Source organism: Juglans microcarpa x Juglans regia, chromosome 1D, assembly GCF_004785595.1.
Source record: "Juglans microcarpa x Juglans regia isolate MS1-56 chromosome 1D, Jm3101_v1.0, whole genome shotgun sequence".
NCBI lineage: Eukaryota > Viridiplantae > Streptophyta > Magnoliopsida > Fagales > Juglandaceae > Juglans > Juglans microcarpa x Juglans regia.
The window spans coordinates 30,598,742-30,610,055 of NC_054594.1; the positions used below are offsets into that span (position 1 = coordinate 30,598,742).

Here is an 11,314-nt window from a genome sequence, read left to right on the forward strand (position 1 = left end):
CTCTGAAATTTCCGGATCGATATTTCCTTCTTTTTCACTGGGAGGAGGGGGCTTAGGTTTTTCCTTAGTTTTCCCTCCTTAGCATTGATTCACGCTGATCTACTGCTTTCCAGCAACTTTCGACCAACACGTGATGCCGATTCAGCCTCTGTGGTTGTCAATCTTCATGCTCGCGGAAGCAAAATATGGTTTTGCTCGACGCATTTGGCGCACGCGCGGCCTTTATCGTGCGGGTTTTTCAACTGCAGCTGTGTCCTAGAGCGGCATGGGCGACCATGTGCAGCCCCACCGGCTTAAGAGGCCTCAGATCCTTTAGATTTGCTCATTTGTCCACCTCCTCAGGTGGTGAGTGTCTTGCACGCGCCGCCACTGCCTATATTGATTAGACGTTGGTGACTCAGTTTAGATTCTGGTTGCTACCTTATGTTACCACTTTCCTTAACTAGTGATTTTGTTTGAGGGATTGTGGACTTCTTTAAAAATCATCTCCAGATAATATGTGACAGTGCACCTACCACTTTTACCGCTTCCAGCGGAGGTTCTACGGTCTCCGACGGTGGTTCCATTGTTCGCATTTTTGCAAATATATTTCTGTCTTTCTATAAGGTGGCGTCTTTTTATAGGATATGGGTAGAGACCAAGAAATTGGTCTCAAATAAACTCATTCACTACTTTGTACTGTTTTCTTTTACTTTTTGAGGTGATTGTTGGGGAACTCCATCTCTTCCTCATGGATCACTTTTTTAGTTTAATGAAATTAACTTGTTTAGAAAAAAAAAAAAAAAAAAAAAGGGAAAAAAAGGAGGGATTTGGATTTGGAATGACTTGTTGGGATTTGGCTGTGAAAGTCCGCAACTTTTCTTGTTGAAGCTTTAAATTTTAATTTATATTTTGGAGTTAAATTTGTTTTTACTTTTTATTTTTTGGGCTTTAAGGTACCATTGTTGATGGATGGGTTTACCAACCAACACCCACTTCCTATGCCATAAAGTCTGCCTTTTTTTTTTTCGGTTTTGAAGGAACAGACATCATCATACCTCATTTGACTGACACATCTCAGAACCTCATACAAGTAATGGCTATTATTGCTGATCGGACCAGAAAAATACATCTTTAATTTTTTGAAAGAAAACATAATACATCTACTTGCTAATTGAATCTTGTTTTGTTTATTTATTTTTCTTAAATCTACACTCTAATCAAATACAATTGCGAAACACCGGGTGATTCTGAAATACTCTCCGATGTCGAATCCCTTAAACCCCCCAATTCTAATTAAGTGAATCATCAATTGCTAACTCCCTGATTTCTTATTAAGAAAACTAAAGATAGTATTCCCCTCTATGTTATAAAAAAAAAAAAAAAAAAGGCAGTTAGGTGAAGTAGGGTTGGTAATTTATGTCTTAGGTTTTTTTTGAGTCTTAAGTCATATTTGTATTGTATACGAGTCAATTTTAATCTGATTAGCCGTAAGAATTACCGAATCCATATATAAGATAAGAGAAATATTCCAAAAAGTCCTATATAATATACTTTTATCTAATCAATATGTGATTTATTATTTTTATTCTTTTATTTAAATACACATATATTTAAGCATTAAGATAGAATAGATAAAAATGACAAATTATATATTGATTATGTGAATGTGTATGATATAAAATTTTTATGTAGAATTTTTTATAAGATAAAGCCAAATTAAATAATTTATTATTATTATTATTATTATTATTTTTGAAATACTAATTCAATCAATTTAATTAAACAGAGGGAGGGCACTCAGTATGAGAAGGAGAGGTGCCGGCCAACAAACTACAGTCTACAGTACCGGTGGGAACAAAAGTTACAAAACAACCAAAACGAGAGAGAAGGGCACATTTTATTATTAAAGAAATGCTTTCCGCGCCAAACACCATACCTATTAATATAGAGAAAGAGGGCCGGGCAGGCCATATAAAAAGCATTAACCCCCCTCTGCGATCCACCATTTCAATTTCTCTAACCATCTCTCTCTCTCTCTCTCTCTCTCTCTCTCTCTTCCTTCGATCATAAGGAAATTATCGAAAATGGAGGACCGGCTCACGGAGCTGAACCGCAGGACCTGCGTTGTCCTTGGTGGTCGAGGCTTCCTTGGCAGATCTCTCGTCCTTAGGCTCTTGGCACTCCCCAACTGGATCGTTCGAGTTGCCGATTCCCCTCGCTCCCTCCACCTCCATCCCCTCCACGACTCCCTTCTCTCCCAAGCTCTCTCTTCCGGTCGCGCTTCCTGCCACCCCCTAGACGTTCTCGATTATTCTCAAATTGTCCAAGGTTTCTCTATACTCTATCTGCCTATTCTATATCGGTGTCTGTTTTGTCTTTGTCACTTGTTTGGATGCCGGGAGAAACGCGGGAGAGAAAATCTGTGAAAGTCCACCCGGCTGAGTTTCATGTCAAATGTGGGACATAGGTCTATTATTATTATTTTCACTTTTAGTGTTATAATTATTTTTATAGCATCTGTCGTTTCAGTAACTGTTTGGTTGCTGAGAAAATACGCTTAAGGAAAGGAAACGATAGCGTGAGGAACTGTGGGAGAGTCTACTCGGCTGAGCTGGGTATTTGAATGTTATTGCGATGCTTGACTCCTAAATTTTCAGTTTTTTTTTTTTTTTTTTAATTTTTTTTTAATTTTTATAGAAATATATGTGATGATTACTTGACAACGCTCTCGCTCTGTATCTTCTGCTTCTGGTGGTGACAAAATGGAAAACGAGAACAAGAATTTGACCTTTTAGGACCTGATCGTTAGTGTTAATTGTTTAGAAAACTAACACAAGCTCACGTCTTGAAATTTGTTGGTTGCCGGTAAATGGGCTGGGGATGAAGAATTATCGTGCTAAACTGAAAATGCGGTTCCAACTTCGAGGTCAGCTTTCTTTTAGAAAATAATAAAAATACAGGAGGATTTCTAGAATTTTCTTGGAGTTCTTGCAATCTAACGGATAATTTTATTTGACCTGCATAAAAATAATGTGGGAAAAGAAAATAAATTAACCTAAAATTCATGGCTGCTGATTTTTTTTTTTTTTTAAATGAATTCAGAAATCCTCTGAGAACAGGAAGCTACACTGAACATATACATAATTTTGCTCAAATTAAATTTTGAAATAGAAACAGATGAACTTGACCCTTGAAGTTTTATCTGTGTTTTTTCTTATCGTCCATTGATTGAGCAACCAAATAGAAGTTAAAGATTTGTTAGATTGGTTTGCTGTCAAAGAAGTTTGTGATTTATTTCTCTTTTGTGACTTAGGATCTAAGAGAAGCCACAAAAACATACTCAATCTGGAGGCCCCAAAGTTATTGAGTTGATATATTTCAATTCAACACCAACTGACCACCAATCTAAAGAGGCCAAATTACTGAATAGATTCCAAGGCGTGTTCTCTTGTACTAGTGGGGAGAAGTAGTGAGAGCTGTTGTTATATATTAGGATATGGTAGCCTTGGACGTGAAGTGCTGTCTGTAGTTCTTTGTAATTTTAACTTAGCCATCAATCCTGCATATGCAGAATAAGGAACCCTTGAACATTATTCACCCAAGAAGCATAGATATTCCCACCTAATATCTACCATTAAAAATTTTAATTCTGTTTAATTTTGGGGATCTTTGAGCTGCTTTTATGTGTGAATCGAGTCCAAAATTGTCAGATGACGGCGAAGTAAACAAAATATTTGTTCTCGGAATTTTTTGCACTGGTGCTTTAACACTCAGATCACTACTACTCCTTCCTCTATCTTGTGTTGGTGTTTAAAGCCACGCACAAACAAATAAAGAAACAAACTATCTGTGCATAATTACTGATGCCTTAGTTTTCTGTCACTATCTGTTACATTACTCCTGCTTTTGACAATTAATTGCGTATATGATTACAGCAATTGAAGGTTCGTCTGTTGTATTCTATATGGATGTTAGCGACTTACAAAGAGATCATTTCTATAAGTGCTACATGATTATAGTTCAAGGTAATGGATCATACTGCGGTTCATAAGTTTAATCGTGCAAGATTTATTTTGGTACTGAAAAGTATTGAAGGAAAAAAAATTGGATTGTGACTTTTCATTCAGGTGCAAAAAATGTTATTAACGCTTGCCGAGAGTGCAAAGTCAGAAGGCTAATATACAACAGTTCCGCAGATGTAGTATTTAATGGTCTACATGATATAAATAATGGAGATGAATCCTTGACATACCCTTGGAAAGTATGTCTCTGTTTAGAGGGCTTCTCCTCCTTGTTCTTTTAGTTTTAGATATGTAGTTTTTTATTTTCTCTAAGCTTTATCCTCCCCATGCCCCCTCAAAGTATTTGTTGATGTGTTCTGCAGTTTGAGGACATGATGAGTGACCTTAAGGCTCAAGCAGAAGCGCTGATCCTGTTTGCTAACAACATTGATGGCCTCCTAACATGCGCTCTTCGTCCTAGCAACGTCTTTGGACCTGGAGAAACACAGCTTGTGCCATTGTTAGTAAATTTAGTGAAATCTGGTTGGGCAAAGGTTTGATGCAAATCATCTTATAGACCACTTTCGTTTTAAATACTGTGATGATTTTTGAAACTTCAATAAACCATCAAAATGGTTGTTTTGTAATGACCCAGGGAAGGTGCTAGCCACATCTGTGCTATAATAACAAAAAGACTAGTCAATTTGAAACTTTTGTAGAATCACTTAAGTCCAGTTTCACCTAGTAACTAACTAATGTTGGACATAGCACCCATGAATACCTTTATAACCTATCCACTTAAGGGTTATTCCTATTCCTAATGTGGGACTAGGGGTGTCACGTGTTTGTTTATTCAGGATCTCATGTTTTGAAGGTTTGTTTTTTCTTAGACTCAGGATGCACTCTGCTTCATTTTGTCGTATTTGTTTTTCTTTGGATATCTAGTAGTTTATACCCCACATTAGAGATGATTTCCAGGTGTGCCACAGATGGCTCTGTGTTCATCATAACTTTGATTCTTTGTACTAACTTTTGGAGATTACACTTTTGACAGTGACTTGTATTTCTGCGTGTGAAGTGTATGTCTATTTAGCTTTTTTCGAAGTAACAGGGTCTCTCATTTCAGTTTATTATAGGAAGTGGTGAAAACATGTCTGACTTCACCTATGCTGAGAATGTTAGTCATGCCCACGTCTGTGCAGAAGAAGCTTTAGATTTTCGGATGGTCTCTGTGGCTGGAAAGGTAGGCCTACATTGAGAATTTTCACGGATGTAGAATTACTTTTTCGTCCTTTTTTATGATATACATGCAGAATGATATATTCTCTCGAAATTGATATTTGTAGGCATTTTTCATCACTAATCTTGAGCCTATGAAGTTCTGGGACTTCGTATCTCTCATATCAGACAGCTTGGGATATCAAAGGTAAAAGTAAGAATCTGAATTTCTTATGCGAACTCAGCTAATGCATCAAGAGTAGCTAATTTTCAGTTGGCATCAACAATGGCAGTTTTCAGACGTATTTTTACCAATGGCCAGAACTTGGAGTGAGAGTGAGAGATAGAGCCCAAAAGCTGAGAACTTTCAATTCTAGACTACCTCCAAGTCATCCATCTATACCATATTCATGCATTTTTATGCATTTATTCTCATGCTATAGATATATGTATGCATTGAACAAGTTTATACTAATTTCTGTGGTTGAAAGTTAGTATAGTTGATGAAGTAGATGATTGTTGGGAGATTTTTAGTTTAGCATGGCCGATGTCTGATGATCAACTCATGCTAAATTTCCACTTGGGCCAATCCTCTGTTGTTTTCTGACTATTGTGTTTCTATGACCTCTGTGGTGGAAAAGTTCCAGTTTATCAAATTGTGTAGTAATCCATACTAATTGGCTTAGTTACCTAGGTCATCACTAACTTGAGTTCAGTATACTGCAGTAGGCTCTGATAAGTTCCAAGCAATGCAGCCATTAAACTCCAACCCACATCCTTCACTCAACTGCCAAATAAGCTCTATTGCTGCTTATTGTTAAATTGGACGGGATGAATATTGAACTTATACTAGCTTTTCATTGTTTCAAATTGAAAATTTAATCTAACTGTATAGATAAATTTCTTGATTATTACCTGTACAGTTAAATTTATAATTACAATGTCTTGCTTCGCCTCCTAGATGTACGTTCGTTTTCCTTTAAAAGTATATGACAGAATAAGGCTTCCTCAAGAGTGGCATTCTCTGTATGGTCAGCAGCACTAGCGAAGATATTAATGATAGATAATCTGAGGAGGTGGCACATAATGTTGATGGATTGGCATTGTGGGTGCAAAGAGAGCAGGGAAACCATTGATTACCTGTTGCTTCACTGTGAAGTGGCTAAGTTCTTGGGGACAGCAATGTTCCAACTTCTTGGGATAGAATGGGTGTAACGCTCCAATGGAAGGCCCAAACCACATGGCCTATACTCCAAAATGATTAATCAATGATACAATTGGAGCCCCATTATAACTTTATAAAGAGTAAGAACTTCTCATTCCCAAGCAATGTGAGATCCCATACACCACCCACCCTTATCCATATAATATGGGGTATCACAATCTACCCCCTTAAATTCCCGACGTCCTTGTCGGGCCTATCCATTCTAGGTGGCACAGCTCAAATCCCAAATTTCTGGTTGGAACCTGTCTCTGATACCATTTGTAATGCTCTAATGGAAGGTCCAAACCACATGGCCTATATTCCAAAAGGATTAGTAATGATACAATTAGAGTCCCATTAGAACCTTATAAAGAGCAAGAACTTCTCCTTCCCAAGCAATGTGGGATCCCATACACCACCCACCCTTATCTATATCATATGGGGATCACAATAGGTGATGCCATTTCAACTGATGGAGCTAATCGTGGATTGAGGAGGTATTCTGGGTGGAATTAGCATCAACATCGGAAGAATGGCTCCTTCGTTCTTGATGTGGAGTATTTGGAAGGAGTGTAATGCCCAAAACTTTGAACATTAGGAGAGAACTTTCCACGAGTTGAGAACTTTCGTGCTGAATTCTTTATGAGTGGACTGCAATCCATAACAAATACCATTTTGAATCCTTTATAGATTTTACTTGCTCTTCTGTCCCTAACCTTCCTTAGATAGGTGTTCCCATTTGTATACCTCCAGTGTACTTGGGCAGCACTTGAAAATAATGTGAGGTATCTTTACTTGTAAAAATAATAATAATAAATTAATTGCAGTCTTGCTTTGTTGATTGATTTTATGAGCTGTTATTATTGGTTTTCCTCCACCTTAGTGAGGGCTTATTAATAAAAAGAGGCTTCGACGAGAATTTTTTGTGAAAAATAAAAAATAAAAAAATCCATATGATGTAGAAAATATGTGGCATGAGTTTTTGGTCTTAGATGAGGAAGAAAGTTTTAAAATGACTTTTCCAACTTATTTTGAGAAATTAATGATCACATTAAGTCACTTTGACACTTTTAAGAGTGTAAGCAGATGAGTTTAATGTAATCTTGCAACAGAAGAACATATCTATTATGTCCCTTTTGCCTATTTTGATATGTTTTATTCTTTATCAACATTTTCTTTGTGCTTAGATTGTGCTTCCATATTGAGTACTCAAGAAAGGACAAATTCTGAGTTTTCATTCTTTGATGTTTATGCGAAATCTTTTTATATTGTTTTTTCCAAAGCTGAATGTGAGCGCTTCCTCTAATGGCAGACCATTAATAAAAGTTCCTGCTAGGATGGTTTGGTATATTCTCCTTCTTGTCAAATGGGTGCATGAAAAATTGGGATCCAGAAAATACAACCATTTTGTATCAGTTCATTACATTCAATTAGCCTCACGCACTAGAACATTTAACTGCGCTGCAGCTCAGAAACATATTGGATACTCACCAGTAGTTTCCATGGAAGTAAGTTTTATGTTTTTGTTTTTTACTTTTCATTCTCTCATGGTCAGTAAGGTTGAAGACCCTCGGGTGTATACCTTATCACTTAAAAGAAAAAAGATAGAAATGATAAGGTTTGAATTTTTTTTTTTTTTAAGTTTTGCTTTTGTTTCTTCTGATTGCTATGCAGGAAGGTGCCACTTTGACCATGAAATCATTGTCCAATGTAGCCGAAGACTCATATTATGCAAGATATAACAGCTTCAATGAACAATCAAAAATAGAAAAATTGCTGGGCGGCGGGGAAGGTTCGAAACTTATTTCATTGTATCACACTTTATATTTTACTCTACAATTGTGCCATAATTTTAATATTGAACTTTCCATGATTTGAGTCAGATTGATCATTTTAAGTTCATAATTCTTTTAGGCCTGTGGCTTTATAAATAGCCTGGGTTAATTTTAGCCTGCAAATAAGCGTTTGTTGTACATTTGCTAGTGAGTGCAACTGGCATTGTCCTTGCTATAGAAAGCCTAGGTGTTTGGGCTTGGTTTGGTGAACCATTACCAATTTGGTCCAGCAGTCTTAAGTGTGCTTTTGGCAGAAGTCCATTGTTATCTGGGTGCATATTAATTTGTTCTAGAAGGGTACCAGAGGCACGGATCTAAAACTGGTCCATTTCTTAACTTAGAGACACTGACGACTACAGCATTGTTCTCCGTGATTAAACATTGCCAAATAGTGTATCCACGGAATTTGTGTCTGAATAGGCTTCTGAATCATAAGGTGCTGATTATGTAGTTATTACCATGGCATGACCTTGAACTATGTTGCTGCAGTTGCGGACATTTTGCTGTGGAGAGACGAGAAGAAAACATTTATATATTTTCTTTCTCTGGTTCTGTTGTTTTACTGGTTTTTCCTTTCTGGAAGAACTTTCATGTCATCTGCTGCAAAGCTTCTGCTTCTGATTAATGTTATCCTTTTTGGATATGGTATTGTATCATCAAAGATGTAAGTATTGTTGCTTGTGAAAGCTAAGTTGGCTAACTCTGTTTACTGGATTTTGTAATTTTATTCTCTTTTCCTCAAACTGCCAAAAGTTTCTGTTACCTTTTGTTTTTGTTGGACCACAACCACCCCCCCCCCCCCCCCAAAAAAAAAAAAAATTGGAACATGGCATTATTTTTATTGTGTCCTCGCTGTTTTCTTAATTTGATTTGGTATTGTTCTGAATGGCCAAAGGCTCTTTATCAATACTTTTGTCTGCTAAAGTTTGCATATTGTTTTAGGGGGAAAAGATCAAGGGGGGTGGGTGGTTGAAACCTCTATTATATATGACATATTAAGCCATTTATGTGGTCATATTTCTTTGGGTTCTTGTGACGCATTATTCCGTATTCCTTGGTGCATTTTGAGCGTCATCTTACCTGTTACTCATTCAATAAACCCATATGGGACTATATGCTCCAGTAGTACTCTGGCTCAATAGTTGGTTCTATTAAGAACATGATTCAATGGCATGAAATGACCTAAACTCTTACTTCATTAGCATTAGCTCTATATTTTTGTTTGATTTGGATTATCTCTTTGAAGTGTTTCGATGACTAATGTTTCAAAAATACTATTTCCTTTGTAACTGATGTCAATTCCATTCATTATGATGGCTTTGCAACAGAGTTGCCATCACTTTTGAGAGAATACCTCCGTCTTGTTTTGAAGTGTCTGAAACAGCAGTGAAATATTCAGTTGCAACCCTAGCATATATATGGAACAATGCCATCCAACATATACAGTCCCTGGCCCAAGGGGAGGATTGGAGAAATTTCTTCAAGGTAGGTAATTGAATGAATTGACGATTCTATGAAGTGGAAATTGTATCCGTCTTTGACCATATACACATGGGAGCCTGAAAGCTTCTGAACAAACTTTTTGCATCTTTATTCCTTCTTTCCAAGCTGCAACGCCACCCACTTTCCAGCTTAAGCCCAATTGAAAAGACATATTCCAGACGAGCAAATCCAATACAATTGTGTGGACACCATCTGTTAGTTTTAACCATTATCCTGTTACTAGAGTTTTCTTTTTCTTCTTACGGACTTGATGCATGTAGATTATAGTAACTCAAGTTTGGTGCTCATCATGAAATATTTGTGAGATGATATGGCTTTGTTTAATGGTCGTAATTGATACGACAGAAACAATTATAGTGGGTGGTGATACACGAGCCTATAATGTGTTAGTGCTGCATGTTCAACAAGAACTTTTATACATCAACTGGAACAAATTCTCTAATTTGAATGGAAAATGTTTCTGTTCACCAGTGGTGGTTATTTTGTAAAATCTTTCCCTCATATAATTCTCATAATTCAATGCAGGTAGCAGTTTCTCTCTATTTTCTGAGGTTTATTCTGTTGCAATCATTGACTGCAGTGATTGGTGTAGGTAAGAACTGTTAATATATGCTTTTAATATTTTTTCATACTATTCAGCTTGTTTTATTTTAATTTGAACTTTCTAGCTGAAATTGATTATATTGATCTTCTTTGATATGAAATGCAGCCCTTGTCTTTTCATTCACTGCATTCTTTGTTTATGAGCAATACGAATCAGAAATTGATGGATTTGTAAAGGTTCTGTTCAACAGTATAAAGGGTTCAGTGGGACTGTTGACAAGGAATTTGCTTGCTAGTTCATCATCATTTCTTCGAAACTACAACAGCTTTCTTAGAAACAAAGGTCATGCTGCGTTATAACATCGGGGAGATGGTTGACATGGGATGTGGGAGCTTTGTCGGTTTAAACGGTTAGGTGCCATATGCCAACTTAGTGAGGCTTTGGATCAAACTACTGAACTGGGTTATGGCCCCGGCGAAAGAGAAAGAGATGGGTTATGTTAGGAAAGTATAAACTCTTGTGTTGGCTAACACGGTTAAATGCCAAGAAGTTAGGGCATAGATAATATGCCTACCTGTGACACCACAAAGATCGCTTAAGAAAAAAGTTGAAATACGACAGTTGCTTGCACAAGGATTGACAGCTTGTTGATGGCTTACCTTTTCCAATTATTGACATTTGATCGGGGAAGTTGGTATTGTTGCCCAAATTATACGGTTGAAGGTGTTTGGCTAACCTGAGAACTGATTCAGAATCAAATGCGGATTGAATTTTACACTGATTTTACTTATCAAAAAAAAAAAAAAATTTTACACTGATTTTGGTTTTTATGCAGTTTTTTGGCTTTTTCTTTTTCCAGACCATTCATCCTTTATGGAAACACTAAATTCTCGGTCTCTCTCTCTCTCTCTCTCCTTCCTAGAGGACTGTAATCAAATACAATTGTGCATTCTGGAGTTGAAAAAATGGCTGTCATGTTCTGTCATAGTTTACAAGGAGACTTGGGTACAACAGTAAGAAAGAATGC

At 36.8% G+C, this 11,314-nt stretch overlaps 1 protein-coding gene across 1 annotated transcript; it reads left to right on the top strand.

Annotated features, from left to right (window-relative positions):
* Positions 1-1,889: 1,889 nt before the first annotated feature.
* Positions 1,890-11,068, top strand: LOC121268290 (3beta-hydroxysteroid-dehydrogenase/decarboxylase). Its single transcript, XM_041172488.1, has 12 exons — positions 1,890-2,310; positions 3,918-4,007; positions 4,110-4,243; positions 4,367-4,537; positions 5,110-5,226; positions 5,330-5,409; positions 7,718-7,913; positions 8,080-8,197; positions 8,730-8,904; positions 9,569-9,725; positions 10,269-10,335; positions 10,453-11,068. Exons 1-12 carry the CDS (start codon positions 2,067-2,069, stop codon positions 10,644-10,646), a joined length of 1,743 nt encoding a protein of 580 aa, XP_041028422.1. The 5' UTR covers positions 1,890-2,066; the 3' UTR covers positions 10,647-11,068.
* The last annotated feature ends 246 nt before the right edge of the window (positions 11,069-11,314 follow it).